The following is a 16,617-nucleotide window of genomic DNA, read 5'->3' as shown; positions in this document are numbered from 1 at the left end:
GAGTTTGACAAACCTTGCATAGAGCTTTTTAAAGACAACTTTTGGGTTGACTTCCACTTTAAGACAATGCTGGGTGAACTCCAGACATCATCTAAATAATTTTCATCTGGGGACTGGATTTACATACTTACATGTACTGTATATAAATGTTCTATTTTTCACTACCTTCAGTAGAAAAGATACCAATGAACGTGGTAATAAATAGTCAGTTGAGACAATAACCGACTTTGCGAATCTGCGTAATTACTCAAAAAAAAAAAAAATGCTAGGGTAAACATGGTAAAATATTCCTCTCCCCAGTGTTTCTACATTACGGACGAAAATTAAGAAAACAATCGTTATTGTTCAAATGGCTATATTTCCCTAGGATGAGGGTGATTGCTGTTACATAAGGTAACCATGCAACACAAGTGCTAAAACGTGGCAGAAATCCATAACTGATAGAATAATTGTTGAATTAAGAAGAATTAACTAACAAGTGTGATTTGCAGAAGATGATTTGATTGATTTAACTATATTGTTTTTATCATACATTTGCTCATTCAGATTATTTTCTCTTCTGCAACAAAAGATACTATTAAAAACTGGAACGTATATCTGTATGATTAATGACTAAATGACATTTCATTTATGAATATTTTCCAAAAGCTTTCAAAGAAAAAAAAATCCCAGACAAATGGTACCGATATCAGCCAACGTTTATACCAAAATTGATAACAAAATACAAAGATGATGTATTTATTCCGAAGTAAACAGAATGTTGTCGCGGTTACAATGGTCACTGCACGCTGTGGTTATTGTCACGAATTGTGACACTCTATGATGAAACTTGAGATATATGAAAGTTGAGGTATTTGACAGCCTATATTTTTAATTCATGACACAACAAAATGATCTCTCATCTCTCTATTTGACAAGTGTTATTTACTCTTGATAATGAATGATATCAACTTGTTCAAACCAAGCAATAACCTCCAACAGAACGAAAAGACACCTACACTAACAGTACTACAAACAAGATTTATAGAGAATAAACGTTTTATTATGCATCCCTGCTTTCTCGCCGTGTGTTCCGTGTGCTAGATTATGTTTTCCCATTGGTCTACAAATCCATGGCATTATGGAAAAAACAAACCAGGCTCCGTAATTCAATCCAGGCTTTCAACGGCTGCTTGCTCGCTTGTCTGCTTTCTTCTTCTTCTTCTTTCTAAGTTATGTTTATACAAAAACACTGAAAGTGGGTTAACTGGAAAGGCATCAAGGAGATTTTTTGAGCACAATTGCCTTTGCTTTAAACATAAAATGTTAAAAAAAAAAAAAAAAAAAAAAAAACTCTTGATATTCATGGTGAGAGTATGGCAACGTGGAAAGGCATTAATCATTTACAAAGTTTGATTGTTTTCCAGAGAAGAAGCAGCACACACCAAAGCCCAGGATAGTTTGTTTTTGTTATGTTTAAAAAGATAGTGCAGCTTATTTGGCCAGATTGGAAAGCTGTGGCTCCCATGTGGTTAGTACAGCCGCGGTTTCACATTTCACAGCAGCCTCCTTTCCTCCTCCTCCTCCTCCTCCCTTTCTGCCATTCACTCACCGGTTCCTTGCTTCGCTGATCTCTCAGTACTTGCCCAGTGGCAATATACAACTGCTCATTCTTGCACAATGAGAGAGGGAGAGAAAAGAGCAAAACAGGGTTCACACATGAAAGCGGACAAGGGTGCCTATTCTTGGCTGGTGTGATTAAAAAAAAAAAAAAACACTTTTAGGGAATAACTGGCTTCATCAATTAATTATCAAACAAGTGGCTTCTCCAGAAAAAAAGCTGAAGCTATCACCTCGGTTCCTGTGGCATCTTTTTCAATGACACCCTGAGATTCTCGGCTTTTTTTTTGTTTTGTTTTGTTTTTTGCATAAAGGAAAATTAAATCATAAAGAATTTTAACTGAATGTATTAACCTACATCATATTTTGATTGTGTCACAATAGTGTCATTAAGTTGTAAACGTAGCTGTATAATTAGATGCGTACGGGACCTGGAGTTACTCGCTTAATTGGTTGGAAAAGGAGGAGCTATCCTGAAGATTAAAGCATAAAAACAATGAAAGTGTGTAATGCTATTACAGAGTGGGGGATAAGCAAACCAAACACAGGGGATAACAGTGCACAAAATACTTGGTGAAGACCATCAGATGCCAGGTTAAAGCCACCTGTTAAAAAAAAAGTGTTTTATGTATGAGGTGGAACACAGCAGGGGAGTTTGTGTCAAGAGTGGACATAAACACTCCTAGACTTTGAAGGGCTTGGGCTCGTTAAGCCATTCCACTTTTTGATAAGCAGGAGACATGACGAGTTGTGGATCCTTTATCCGTCCATTTTTAAACAGCCCTGGCTTATCTCACCTAAAACCTGTTAGTGGTACTTTTTGTTTCCAAGCAAAGTGTCAGTCCAGGACCTTCTGTGTCTTTCTGCTGTAATCTAACGTATCTTAATCTCCTCCCGCTCTCCATCTTTTTGCCTGCCCGACTGTCCCTCGCCACCTTCCCCAGAGTATGCCAATCTATCCATTTCTGCCCTATTTTCATCCTGTTGTCTTCATGCCATCTTTCGCCCATATTCTTTTTTTGTGTGTCAGTTTCCATTTAGTTCTCATCGTCCTCTCCTTTTTCCCTATAATGCATGTTGTCGCTGCCTTGTCTTTGCTGGTCTTCTTGATAAGACTTCAGCCAACTGTTATCTGCTTGTTGATGCAACAGATGACTACAGTTACCTGCCAGCTCCGTTGCTCCATATTTACACTGCAAGGTCTGAATGCACACTCCTCAACTGTGACGCTCAAACTGTGCAGTGCACATTACAGCTGATGTCACAAAATTGGGAAAAAGACAACAGTGAGATACTTAACTAAGAGCAAACTTGTACAATGAGGGATGGTAATAAAAAAGATGAGCTATCAGTACGCCTTAAATTTTCTAGTGTGAATGCAGCCTGCGTCTCTATGCCTTGGGAATGTAAAAATGTGCATATTAGATCTCCTTTTTCTTACCACACTCAGGTTGACCGGCGTGAAGGGCTTTGGCACAGGAAGATCGTATAGCGAGTTCAGCATGTCATTCAAGTCATTATTCTGTGTAGAAAGCAAAGATACAGGGATATTATTTACTGTAAAATCATGTGGCTAATACGCACCCATGTATAATCACCCTTAAAAAGCAGTTTTTTTCCACTGTATTTGTGTATAATACAGCCCCTTGATGACACTGGGCAGCATTCCCACCCAAAGATGTCAAGGATATTTTAATAAATTGAATTATTCTGGGCTGACACGAATGTCGTTGAATTGGAATATTTATATTGTTGACAATTAATTGATCATTCCTTTGGGGATATCAACAGTGATATCAACATGAATTTTTGCTGGATTTTCACATGAAACATGATTTGTGTAGCGAAGGCTCTCTGTGATAACAACTGCCATCTTCAACAATATTGCATCAAAAATGAAAGAACTGTATGGACATGCTTGTGCAGACAGACACAGCTTGTTGTAGCATAAAAGAATGCCAATGTCAAAATTTGTGTATGTTTTAGCACATTTCCTAAACAAAAACATTGTATATCAAAAACTAGAGCCAGTTCAGAAAAACAAATGATTCAGTGACATCAAAACACCTTAAAATCATTGAAACTTTCTTGGCACCAAAATATTTTAGGGACCAGTGCTATCAGAGTGAATAATTTGAATGAATAAAGATTCAAACCATACCAATAAGTGTAAACAATTTTCAATCCAGGTTACAAACTATGTTCATGTCCCATACCAATAATTGTTGTTCAAAGAATTTTTAGAATCATGTTTTCTAAAATAATTGATTATTACTTACTATTATCTACAATTGAATACATATACATTTGTTGGATGAAATTTATTTTCATTCTTTTTTTTTCTTTTTTTGTCCAAAGGGTAACTTTTTTTACATAGTTGTGAGACAATAAAAAACCTGCTCGCTGCTCCCATGGGTTCTTGACTGTCTTGTGGATCATACAAAGTCTTGTTTTTAAATGTATTTCAAAATAAAACTCCCAAATTGTTTATTTCATTTTGGTCGCACCACGTGGTAATTCATACCATGGGCAACATCGGACTTAGCCGTCAATGACCCTTTATTCTTTTAAGCTGCAACAACAAATATATTTGAGAATTTACAACAACAACAACAACAACAACATCGCGGTCATCAACATCGATGTAGAGGAGCAGGAAGTTATTGGTTATCGGTATAGGTGGAGTTACCGTGCCTCCCTAATAATTTGTATTAACTCAGGGGAACAATGTTATTGATTGAAGACTAGCGAGGTGCAAAGACTACACCAACTCAGTAACGCTATTTTCATATAGGTGTAATTGCCAGGTGTCTCAAAACTTTTGTCCCAACACTGTATGCTTAATAAAAGACGGTGAGGTTAAAAGAGGCTGACTTTCAGGCTGCAGACGGCCATTATCCAGCAATGTTGACTTACCGGCGAGAGAAGGCTGTCAGTAATTAAGCAAGCGAACCCCCCCACTCCAAAGACAAGGGCTTTAAGAAACCTTCAGAGCTGACTAGACCACAGAACAGGCTCAGAAATTATTCAAGCAGCATTTATGAGGTCCATGACAAGACTCCTATTTACGGTGACGGGCCTCTTGCTGGAGATCAGAAGGGGACAACACTTTGCCGTTTGCAGGTCAACTCACTAGTGTGAACACTGGGATTGTTCTTTGTTTGATATGTTTTTCTTTCTCAGAGAACTTTGCTTAGGTTTTGGCTGTGAGCTACGGCTTCTTTGGAGTTATGTGGGAATGTATGTACTGTACGTGACTGCACAAGCGAGCGAGGACGTGGCGGCAATGTACAGTGAGTGCGGAGGTGGGGGGAGGGGGGTGTTCGGGTGTGTGCAATTGAACAGCCTCCTGTCATGAGAAGCTCAATGCTCACACGCATGGTCAGCAACACGGCCTGAGGAAACAGTTCATTTAGCCCTGGCCTTAAACCCTCATCGCTCTTCTGTCTTCCCTTGTCTGTCAACATCTCCCTCTCGCCTGGAACGGACAGCGGGGTAAATAGAACCCAAATCATGCACACTAACAGATAAGGCATCCAGGATTTCCCGCAACTTCTTTTCCCCGCACACAAAACTGCCCTCTTTGGCGTGCCTCGCTCCCTAGTTATTAGATTATGCGGGTGAGTCACTTTCAATCAGACGGTTTATTTTAAATGCTTATGTAAGGCACATGCGTTCCTGATTGTTCTCTCTTAACAAGACTCTCTCCGAGGGTTTGCGGAAGAAGCACCAACTACATGACAAGTGAAAGCGGTCCCGCAGCGTGATATGTCTCTCCCTCCCTCTTCCTTTCACCTCAGCCCTCTCTGCGCTACATGTTGCACATCTCCCCAGTTTGTTGCATATTTTACATTTCCCCTCCCTTTGCTGCTATATCGCAGCGAATAGTCAGGGGAAAAGACTTTTGCAACTGGTAAGCATTTGTGTGTGTGTGTGTGTGTTCAAGATTTGTTTTGCAGTAAATCACCAGGAATAACTTCAATTTTTAGATCAGTTTGGTCTGTGAAATGTCAACACAACAGCGGCACAGCTGAGCCCAACAACACGCCAATACATGCAGAAGAAATATTGTACGTTTTGATTTTTTTTTTCCCCCCCCACACACATTCAAGGGGGATGTGTTTTCATTACCACCTCTTTGTTTTCCTTGTTTGCACTTGTCAATCATGCACGTACATCAGCGGTTAACAGTAAGTTGCTAAATGTGCAAACGAGATGATTACCTGTTGTCTTGTTAGGTAGTCTGCAAGGGTGTTCAACAGCTTGTAGTAGATCTCAAACCATGGAAGATAACTGCAATTAAAAATATAAAGGTACATTTTTAGAAAGCGCCATTTCAAAGGATTTCCATCGGAATGTCGAGGAAATTATAAGGAAAGTCCAGCAAATGATAAATTCAGAGATTTACTTTCCACCATTGCGCCCGAATAACTTGGCGCAAAGTTCTCCAAAAACAACCAAAAAGCGCATCTTAAAAGGTTAATTGAAAACTTAAACAAATAAACAGGTCCCTATTGTTTTATACAGTAATTTCAGTAAATAGTTTCCCAAAATTTCCAAATATCTGAAATGTTCAATATTCACATATCTTAGTTTTAGTTTCAAACAAAAACAAGAGAGTCCAGAGAGTGCCCAGGGTCAGCAGAATCTCTTATAAAGCTAACTGAAAATTGCAATAAATAGTTTCCTGAATTTAACAATTTTAAATTGATGCATTATCATGCTTCATATTTTTTTAAAAAGGCCGATACCGATATTTGTCAAAATGCAGAATATCAATGCTTATAATCAGTCCATACTATAATTGGTCTATCCCTAATTGGTGAACAAAATGTCTTTTCATTTGATCTGGCTGTCTTCACATTGAATTTGGAAGTGTTGTGTTCTTGTATTCCCCATCTCCATGCAGCTTAAGAAAGTGTTCCTTTAGTTTTGCTAGATAGCCAGTTGTGCTGGACAAGAAATGCTCAATTTTGCATTACCAGTCATGCAGTTAGGACGCTGACTCCCATCAAACAACAAACCACCACTGTTTTCTTAAGCTGGAACCAAGGGGCAGCAGATACAATGAAAACAGTAGAAGCCCCGAAATAGAACCCTGTGGAACACCATATGTATTCATATTACACATATTCGTCCATTCAGATGAACCCCTGAGACTGACTCATAGAATCTCTTGGGTTCGACTGAATCCTGGTTACGTTTTACGAACCACTGTCAGCTAAAAACAAATTCAATTTAAAGCCTTTTTAAGTAAACCCCGCAACAAATGTCAACTTTTAGATCATGTATTACTTTTAATATCCATCAATCGTGTTACTTTAACTTAATTTTCTACAGCACTTGGCTGCAGCCTATCCCAACTGACTTTGGGCATGGCGCTTTTATCATACAGTATATTTAAAAAAAAAAGAAGTAAATTTAAAAAAAATAATCAAATAAAAACACTATTATAAACTAGAATACACAATATATCACTACATAGCATTAATGACCTTACATACACATCAAATTTAAACAGAATCATCAGGTAAAAAAAGAAAACACTGTCAGCTCCTTATTATGACATTCTTCATACTCACGGGCCTCTACATTCTATGAATTCCTGTCATATCTGTTCTTTCATCCAAAACAAGGAGGCAGTAGAAGGACAAACTGAATGCACAACAGACTCTAATACAAAGAAAAAAACAGCAAGACGCCAAAAATGTCATGTGATGCGGGATGCTACAGTTTACAAGCATGCTGCTCCCAGACGCACAGGCTTAAAAAAAAAAAAAATGCAGCCCAAGATGTTTCCTGCTCTTTCTTTTCATGCCCTTCACATATTAAAAATGTGTTACCTTATGTAATTAATAAGCAAAAAAAAAAAAAAAAGACTTAATTAACAAGCATAATATAGTCTGCAGTTTGTTTGTGTGTGTGTGTGTGTGTGTGTGTTAAAGCTTATGACTAAATACAGCAAGCATAAGCTAAAAGCATCTGCAGCATGGCTCTCTTTACAAGGCTGACATATTCTTGGCCAAGTTGCTTTCTTGGTGGAAGAAGGCCAACACTTTCTTTTGGCTGTGAGGCTTCTGCTGATTTAATGTTATGCAACCAAATTGTAAAAACATGGTGTTCCGTCAAGATATTGAATTTACATTCACTTTTTGCTTTTTAACATGGATTTTAGAACGCGGCGTGAATAATGACTCCAGATAAGGACATCTTAGCATTAAATAAACACACATTCCCATTAATGCTGTATTAACGTGCCTGGATGCATGTGGTTTCAAAATTGATTTGACAATATAGTAATTGGTAAACTGGGCCAATCTATCAAAAGTGCCCTTCAAGTTCACGGATATGTGTGAAAAATATTATTAAAAGCATTTGAATAAAATAATTAATTATAATCTTTGAGTGTGTGAGTCCACGTCCTGCTCTGGCAGTTGGCTGGAGACTGAAGAGCTTCCAGGCCATGGGTCACTGGCTGCTCTGCAGACTGGAATTAACAGACAACAAGAAAACAATCAAGTCAACCTAATGCAAATTTTCATATCGCTAAATCCGCGAGAGGCCAATGACATGCCGGCTTCCTGGGGAAGTGCAGCCAAGCGCACCAATCAGAGGGGCTGAGTGACCATTAGTCTGAAACAATCAGCCTCTGAACGTGCTTCTATTTTGACATCTGCATGAAGATTCACTGCAATCGGGTCACACTTGCAGGGGAGACCGAATCAAACACGCTTTGGTTCATTCACATGCTGACTGCGTATCAGCCTATTTCTGCCATGTCAAAAAACATACAGCACAAATGCTTGCATATGAGGTCAGTTTACGTTTCAGCCATTCACCACACATCCTTTGTTTTAGACAAAAACACGATTGCTGGTGAAAGAATCCCACCACGAATAATCAATACTTTCAGCTTATAAACACACAGCTTATATTTATTTATTTATTTATTTATATATTTATTCAAATAAAGAGATGTAATTCACAATTCTTATTAAAATCCATAATTCAAGATGAATACACCATGGTTGATTTGAGATCTACGTACAGTACAGTAAATCAACATTTGTTAGTTGCTGGTTTGAACTGTTTACTACAAAAATCACACACAAGATGGCAGTAGTGACACAAAATATAACGTAAGTTATCAACCTACCACCGTTTTTATCATTATTACTGTATTAATATTTCTTACATACAGCTTATAAATAAATACATTATATGGATTTTTTTAGGCCAATGACGACACCAATTTTTGGCAGAAAAAAATACTGATTATCGACTAATATAATATATAATGCAATTTCTTCCCAATGCATTTCAAGTGGTGTCAATTATACACAGATTTTTGCTATTTGCAGACCGGCATGATCCCTTATTTCTCGTGAATAGGTGGTATATATATTTATAGATATATTGATCGAAATACAACTTTCCTTTTCAGATGAGGTACTATGTATGTCCTGCATATCATTCAAAATCTGGGGGAAAAAACAAACAAAAAAAAACTAATATGCCGACACGTTGTATTATGAGGCAGTATTAAGACCCACTAGTGCAAATAAGACATCTGCCATCTAGTGGTGAATGGTGACATTACTACTAAAAACTACAGTCAACCCCTGTATATTTACAGATTTGCATGTGGATTATTTTTCTTTCATTTTTTCTCATATTTAAAATTTTACCGTTCTTCTTAGGGATTTCGAACCCCATTTCCTCACATATTTTTGTGGAAAATGCATATTGAAACATTTTTTGAATAATATTTTGGGTTTCTAAAAAAAATAAAAAATAAATAAATAAATATATATATATATATATATATATATATACATATATATATATATATATATATATATATATATATATATAGCCCTGCGATTGGTTGGCAACCAGTCCAGGGTGTCCCCTGCCTACTGCCCAGAGCCAGCTGAGATAGGCGCCAGGAGCCCCCGCGACCCTTGTGAGGAATAAGCGGTCAAGAAAATGGATGGATATATATATATATATATATATATATATATATATATATATATATATATATATATATATATTTGGGAAAAAATAAATAAATGTGGCCGATTTTGGCCAATGTTTGAATTGCCGTAATCGTCCGGCCGATCTCCTTGCTTTGTTCAGAATTAATTATTAGGGTGTGCATTTCTCCAAGAAAGATAATTCAATACAAATTTTGATATATGGGGTGCGAAACGATTCAAGGGCGGTTTAAGTTGAAAGTGGAACGATTCAACTTGGTTTGACGCAGTGAGATTATGATTCGATTTGATATTGTACGGCTCAGTTTGAGAGGGTATGATGACTTTTGTTGTCATTTTATAAACATGTGAATGAATTTAAACTAAAACATATATCTCCTGCAAAAGACTATTTGATACATATATTGAGATATTTCAAAGTGGACAAATTCGATTCGGTTTAGTTTGAGGAGCTCACATACTTTATAAATACAAAAAAAAAGATTTTCTGGTTGAAACCAGTTTTTATTTACTCCCCTAATAATTCTAATAAATTAATATAAGCTCTGAATGCAGTGATTTGTCCTTGTTATCCTCCAGCTCGGCTCTCTTGTTTTTGCTAAGTTGAAGTTGGGAGCGTTCAGAGATATACTCCTACTCGTCACAGTTCATTGCTCAGATGTGTTTGTGCAAGGCAAATCCTCTGATAGGGAGGGAGGCATCCATCACAAAAGTGCCCCCCACATCCCATGCCTTTTTAAACATGTCTTCTCAAAGCGCCTTGCAATCCAAGAAGTTCATCTGCGGCCATGTCCCTCCTAAAAATGTAATACATCAAAAAGTTGAGCGCAGGCAGTCCATTTAACAAATACAATTAAGCCATTAGGCACTCACAAATGTCAAAAATCGGAACTTGAATGTATTCTCAGTCTATATAAAATCTACTTCTTGTGTGTATGCCACCTCCTGATTAATCCTAACCAATCTTTTCAGTCTTTTTAATAGCTTTGCATCACCTGTGGGGTGCTGACTTTTATTGCCGTTCTCTCAGTTGAGTCTTAAATCTCCTTAAGCACGCAGGCACCAAACATTATAACTTATCCTACACTTTGGAGACAGCTCAGTGGAAGATTTCATATCACCTTTACATTTGCGGGTCGAGGGTTACACACAGGGGAGGAAGCGATACTCGCCCCCTCCCAGGAACCCGTTAAAACAACCACTAACCGGCGCAGTGCCGTCGCTAAAGTGTATCCTACAGGCTCCGCCGTCAAATAAAATGCAGGAAATCCGATTTTTTTTTTTCCCCCCCATCAATGAGCAACCCCCATCTCTGAGAGAAATTCTTGCAGTCAGGCGTCAGGCCATGACAGAGCGTGACGGCAAACCAAAAAAAAAAAAAAAGTTACAAAAAGGGAACAATTATTATTTGTTTTGTTTTTCAGGGAGCAGCGGCCCTTTTTACGTCAACGCTTTCTCGGGCTTAAAGCCGCATCCACATAAAACTGTCCCCCTCATTAAGGCATTTCCTTATGTGAGCAGAGGTGACAATTTTATTGTCCCGGCACTTCAACAATCAAAGAGACAAAAACACTCGTCATCACTTTCTTTTCAAATCGACGGGAGATTATACATTATATTTAATTGGGGCCTTCACTCTGCTTTAGATTTTAAAAAGACACATTGATACACTGATGGTGAAAATATCGTGCACGTCGAATTTGGTGAAATAAAACCATTGAAAGAAAAATCAAAGATAAAATATTTGCTGCATGGCATTTGGCAGGAAATCTAGCTCCCTATTTATCTTAAAATGGTTCATGTCCAATCAAATTTTTTGTTTAAATAAATACAAATAAAAATAAGCTTCCGATACACAATTCTGTTTTTAAAAAATGAAGCAAGCCAGGAAGTCTTCAGAATGCATAATGAATTTTATACATCATATGTCAAATGAATTAGCATGTCTAACTCAGCGAGAGGGACAGGGGAGCCTCCGCTAATTGGCAGCAAAGCTTCATGCATAATTATGGACTGAGAGCGTCTTTGCTGTCGCACAGTGGCGGTAGCCGAATAACGAGGAGAGAGAGAAAGAGAGACTAGGAGACAGAGAGAGAAAAAAAGGGAGAGGAAGAGAGAGAAAAACAAAAGACATGGAGGCTGGGGGGGGGTTGGTGCTGTTGGGCTGGACACTGTTGTTCACAGCAGCTCATCATAACACCGACAAAACCATGACTGTCCACCAAAACACACGCACACACCTATATATATATACACACACACTAGTCGCTTTGTGCTGTTTGTGCCATTTAACTGTTTATCTGCTTCATGCTCAAGTTAAATCTGGAGTGTATAAATGTGTAATATATTATATATATTAGTGCTGTCAAGGTTAAAGCGTTACCTAATTAATTAATCAAAACATCACATTAATCATGTATTAACGCAGATTAATCACACTATTAATTTTGACCACAGCTGATCCTTTAACATTAGGTAGCACAGGTAGTATGAGAGCAATAAAAATAACTACATGCATTAAAGTAAAGCATTGAATACATGTTTGTGTATGGCATTCAGAATATTTGTTTATGTCAAGCTATCTGGGTCATTTTTTAGATTATGCAAGTAATTAACTGATTAGAAAAAGACCAGGATGAGCGTGTGCAGTGGATCAAAAAAAAAAAAAATGTTGAAGACGTCCTCATAACATTAAATGTGGAAAGAATTAACACATAACAGGTGGTCTTTAAATTTGGCAGGCAAAAAATGTTGATAAAAAGCCTTTTTAATTAAGTATACCTTTATTTAACCAGATAAAAATCCATGTTGTGGTTTTAATGAAGTGATTAATCGTGATTAATTAAAATTCTAAGATGTGATTAATCTGATTAAAAAATTTACTCGTTTGACAGCTCTAATATATAGTGTAATAAATGGGTTCATTTTGCACATTTTACAGTTTATCTTAAAGTGCACAAGCATGTCCACTGAGATTTGCACCAAAGTACTCTTTCTTTGTAATGGTAGGGTAATTACATCTGCACAAAAAAAAGAAAAGAAAAACACTGTGTCAACGTGCAATTATGTGAGAATTAAATGATAATAGCCTTTGTTGGGGTGTAATTATGCAAAGAAAGTGTGGTTTTCCTGGGTTTGATGTTCTCCTTTATGTCTGCTGTGATAGGATAAATCCACCTTTACAATATCAAAAACTGCTCAACTTTTGGATAATTGTGAGTAAATCACGAACACATTTGTGTGGGCAGACAAGAATTTAAGCTGCTTAATCTGGCAAAGTTCAGCTCGGTGTGAAGACTGAGGATGAGAAAGAAACTCTCTCAAAAATGTGTGCTTACTTCGAAGATTTGTTTTTCATCTTGTGAGGATTGAATAGAGAGAAGAAAAAAAAAAGACACGGCATCCATGGACCATTTCAAGTAGGGTTTAAATATGTTTTTTGTACATTAAAAAACCCCAAAAAACTTGTATTTGAAGGTGTCTTTTTTTTTAGTTTTATTCTAAAGGTATGCTCAACAAGAAATCAAACATATATACTTGTGTTAATGACAAACCAAATTCTAATTCTGCACATTAGCTTTTTGAGCATGTGAGGCAGGTTAAACAAAGAAAGTGAGATTTGACTCATTTTCATCAGGTTTGCTTTTATCCACATCAGACGTCACTTCACACGCTGACATCCAGCAACGTATTTCTCCCAGTCACAACAGTAGGTACACCGCTACAATCTCATGACATCCATTGCAAGAGTTCATTTAAGAAGTCAGCCTTAAGATAAAAATGCTAAATTTTCATTGACACTGTGAGATTTTTATGCGAAAATAGTGTAGTATGTGTGTCATATTTTGGGTGCTTCTAATATTTTCTTTAATGAGTTGCATGAGAGGGGAAAATTAGACACAACAAGAGGTATCAAAATTAATCAGAATTAATTACTGGACAACTATTTTGATATATCGATGAATTGTTTAGAGGTCCAAAGTAACTCCAAAGTAAATATTCTTCCATTTCTGTAGTCTTGGAGAAATGTTTTTTCTTATTTTCTGACATTACGGACCAAACCAGTAAATAGATCATAATCACATAAAAAATAATAGTTTAGTTATTGCATAAATAATCGTTATGTGCAACCCATACTATAAATAAACTTTAATTGACGTGTAGTTGAAGATGAAGCCCATAAGTGGAGCCCTTCTAGTGAGAAGAACATCCCTCCTTCTCATGTGATATTGCTTCACTGTTGATTACTTTGTTTTGTTTAATAAATAAACAAACAAAACAAAAACATAAACAACAGTAATTGCTTAATAAACACTAACCAGGAAAAAATATTTTGAGGTATATTTTAATGCAAAATAAATCTGTATCCGATTATTCGATGGAATAATAGAATAATTGGATTCTAAAAATATTCAGTGGTGACAGCCATACAACAACCAGTGCACGTGAAGTGATTCAATCTAAACACTACAAGCACAATTATGAACATTTTGTTAATTGAATACACCGAATCCCAAAAATGAGCATTCATGATTATTTTGGTGTGTGTCCGCGTGTGCGTGCGTGTTACCTGAGAAGACAAATGCAGACTCTGCAACCTTGAGTAAGACGACAGAACCCGAACCTCTGCTTGCCGTCGATATCCGTCAGCACAAAAGTGAAGTTCTGTCCAACGTGACTCTGGGACACTCTAAAAGACAACGTGAGGAAAAGCCGCGCATACAAGAAAATTATATTGCATTCAATCTATGGAATTATACCAACAATAAAACTAAAGTCATCACTTTCACCAAATCTAATGTCATGTAATCTATCTTGGGAAACTCTCAAGCGTGTGAGAGCACAAAACAAGCTCCACAAGTACCACTAGATGGCAGCAGCTCAGCTTCAGTGGGAAAAAGATTCCACAGTGGAGCAGACAGTCTCTCTCCTCTCTTTGTAATGGGAATTTTTTTTTATCATGGCCTTTTCCCAAGCCAAAAATTAAAGCCCACTGCCTTGAGGAGAGACGCTGGCCTGAGTGGTTTCATGTGTCAGAAAAAGGCCGGCCTCTAAATGTTCACTTTTTTGCCAGTGTAGTTGTCGTTATAGTTATTCATGTTTTATTTTTTCATACTTGTGTGCATTACATTATAAGATTAAAAACATGATAATACTACTTGTTAACATGACAATATGTTTGTTCAGTTTAATTTCCTTTTTTAAAATATTGTGTGTGGTGGTTGGTGGGAAGACAAAATAACAGTCATAACATTATAACAATTAATAATGCAAATGTACAATTGAAAATGTGCTAATTAAAGCACCGGAGTTAAAAGCAAAATAGTGCTAACTTTTGAGATATTAATTAAACTTTAGGTTTCATTTACTAGTGTGTATCATAATTTAATTCTGCCACTGCAAACGACAACCGCAAAAATGAACATATCGCTCATTTTAATACCTATAGGATTGTGTTAATCAAATCTGAATGTTATCTTTGTGAAGTACATTTCCAATATAATTGATCTCATTAGTTTGTGCAAGTGATCATATGGTAAATTATGTTCCGTGTGTGCGTGTGTAAAGCTGGTTGAAACCGAGATGCGGTGGGGGTAAAAGGAAGCAGGAGAGAGAGCGAGCGAGCGAGCAAGAGGAATCATACCTTTCCATGTCAAAGGGAAAGCAGAACTTTGGTATCGTCTGAAGCACCTCCTGAGAGAGTGAAACAGACACACACAGTTTAGAGGAACACATATCAAAATGAAAATACAAATAATCAGCTTGTATTTTATGATCAAACTCTCTTGGGCACGATCAAGAGGCTGAACAAAATGAGGATTAATGTTAATCACTTGTGATAGCAATCTGACAAGTACTAAACAGTGGCTCCTAAATGCACTTAATCCAAATGAATGGGCCATATCAACGACTTCACGTGGCTAAACAAAGTGGTAATGGTCCCTTTTCTCCACAGACAGGCAGGGATCCTCAGTCCACAGCTTGAATAATTAGCAGTTAATAAGTTCATCGATTATGGGGTGCCAAAGGGAGATGAAAGGATGAAGGAAGAGAAAGAAAGAGAGAGAGAGAACACTGTGCTGAAGCTACGGTGGTGGCAGATTGTAGCGACAATGGGCTAAGCAGCTCAGAGGGGTTAAGAGGTAAGGGGGGGTGGTGGGGAGTACAAGCCTTCGGGGCTTTACCTCCCAACACCTCCCTTGTGAGATGGAGGGGGAGGAGGGGAGGGTCTCGATGCTCTTCAAGTAAGGTGGGAGGGGATGCGAGGGCTGGGGGGGGGGCACCTTTTCTAGAGGCGGCATATGGATTTAGACAGGGAGCAGGAACAGAGCAGAGCACCATATGGGTGAGCCGCACCACAACAGCCGCGCGGTCGCCCAGCACAGGGTCCACTCTCTTGTCTGTCTGTCTGTTTGTCTGTCTGCCTGCCTGCCCCTCGCTCCTGACTCTCCTGGCTCAAAAAGGTGCAGGGTGGTGGGGTCTTTCCTACAGTCTGTGTCACAGCTCGGCTTCCTCTCTTTCAGCTGCCGCCAAGACCAGAGATTAATCCTGGTGACTGTCTATGCCAGGGATCTCAAACTCACGGCCTGAGGGCCATTTGCGGCCCACGGGATAATATTTTGCCGGATCACCAATCTTGTTAACGTTCTGAAGAACCGTTAATGTTCTGATAATAAAGTTTAGGATGATTGAATTAGTTGTAATTTTTCTTTAATACTGGAACTAGGATTGTCACTCTTGAAATTTTTTGCAATAATTTATTCTGTCAATTATTCCATTGATTAATCAAATCCAAATTTCATTTTGCATTAACTCATTCACTGCCAGTCATTTTAGAGCATTTGGCATTTCCAATACCCACACAATATTATGTTCAATAATTATATATACGTACAACAAATACATCAAATGAAGAAAAACTCTCCTTTCTGCTTTTTTCCCTAAGTCTTTCATAATCAGCAGTTAAGAAAAAGTAGGTTCATAAAATTCATCCCTTTCTCCCAGTGGACTCTCAAAC

At 37.6% G+C, this 16,617-nt stretch overlaps 1 protein-coding gene across 2 annotated transcripts in view; it reads right to left on the bottom strand.

The window, feature by feature from the left end:
• The window catches only part of dennd1b (DENN/MADD domain containing 1B), a 136,633-nt gene that overhangs the window by 70,559 nt on the left and 49,457 nt on the right, over window positions 1-16,617 (bottom strand). Inside the window, exons 4-8 of one of the 2 annotated variants that reach the window (XM_077534356.1) lie at window positions 15,244-15,293; window positions 14,170-14,289; window positions 5,823-5,892; window positions 3,041-3,121; window positions 1,592-1,651 (exon numbers count right to left, since the gene is read on the bottom strand). In XM_077534356.1, the coding sequence (XP_077390482.1) occupies window positions 1,592-1,651; window positions 3,041-3,121; window positions 5,823-5,892; window positions 14,170-14,289; window positions 15,244-15,293 (381 nt within the window). The remainder of the gene's footprint in view (window positions 1-1,591; window positions 1,652-3,040; window positions 3,122-5,822; window positions 5,893-14,169; window positions 14,290-15,243; window positions 15,294-16,617) is intronic. The other variant, XM_077534357.1, reaches the window with a different exon arrangement.

Source organism: Festucalex cinctus, chromosome 10 (genome assembly GCF_051991245.1).
Source record: "Festucalex cinctus isolate MCC-2025b chromosome 10, RoL_Fcin_1.0, whole genome shotgun sequence".
Lineage (NCBI taxonomy): Eukaryota > Metazoa > Chordata > Actinopteri > Syngnathiformes > Syngnathidae > Festucalex > Festucalex cinctus.
Note: the sequence above shows the minus strand (reverse complement) of the source record. Positions and strands in the feature narration are given on the sequence as shown.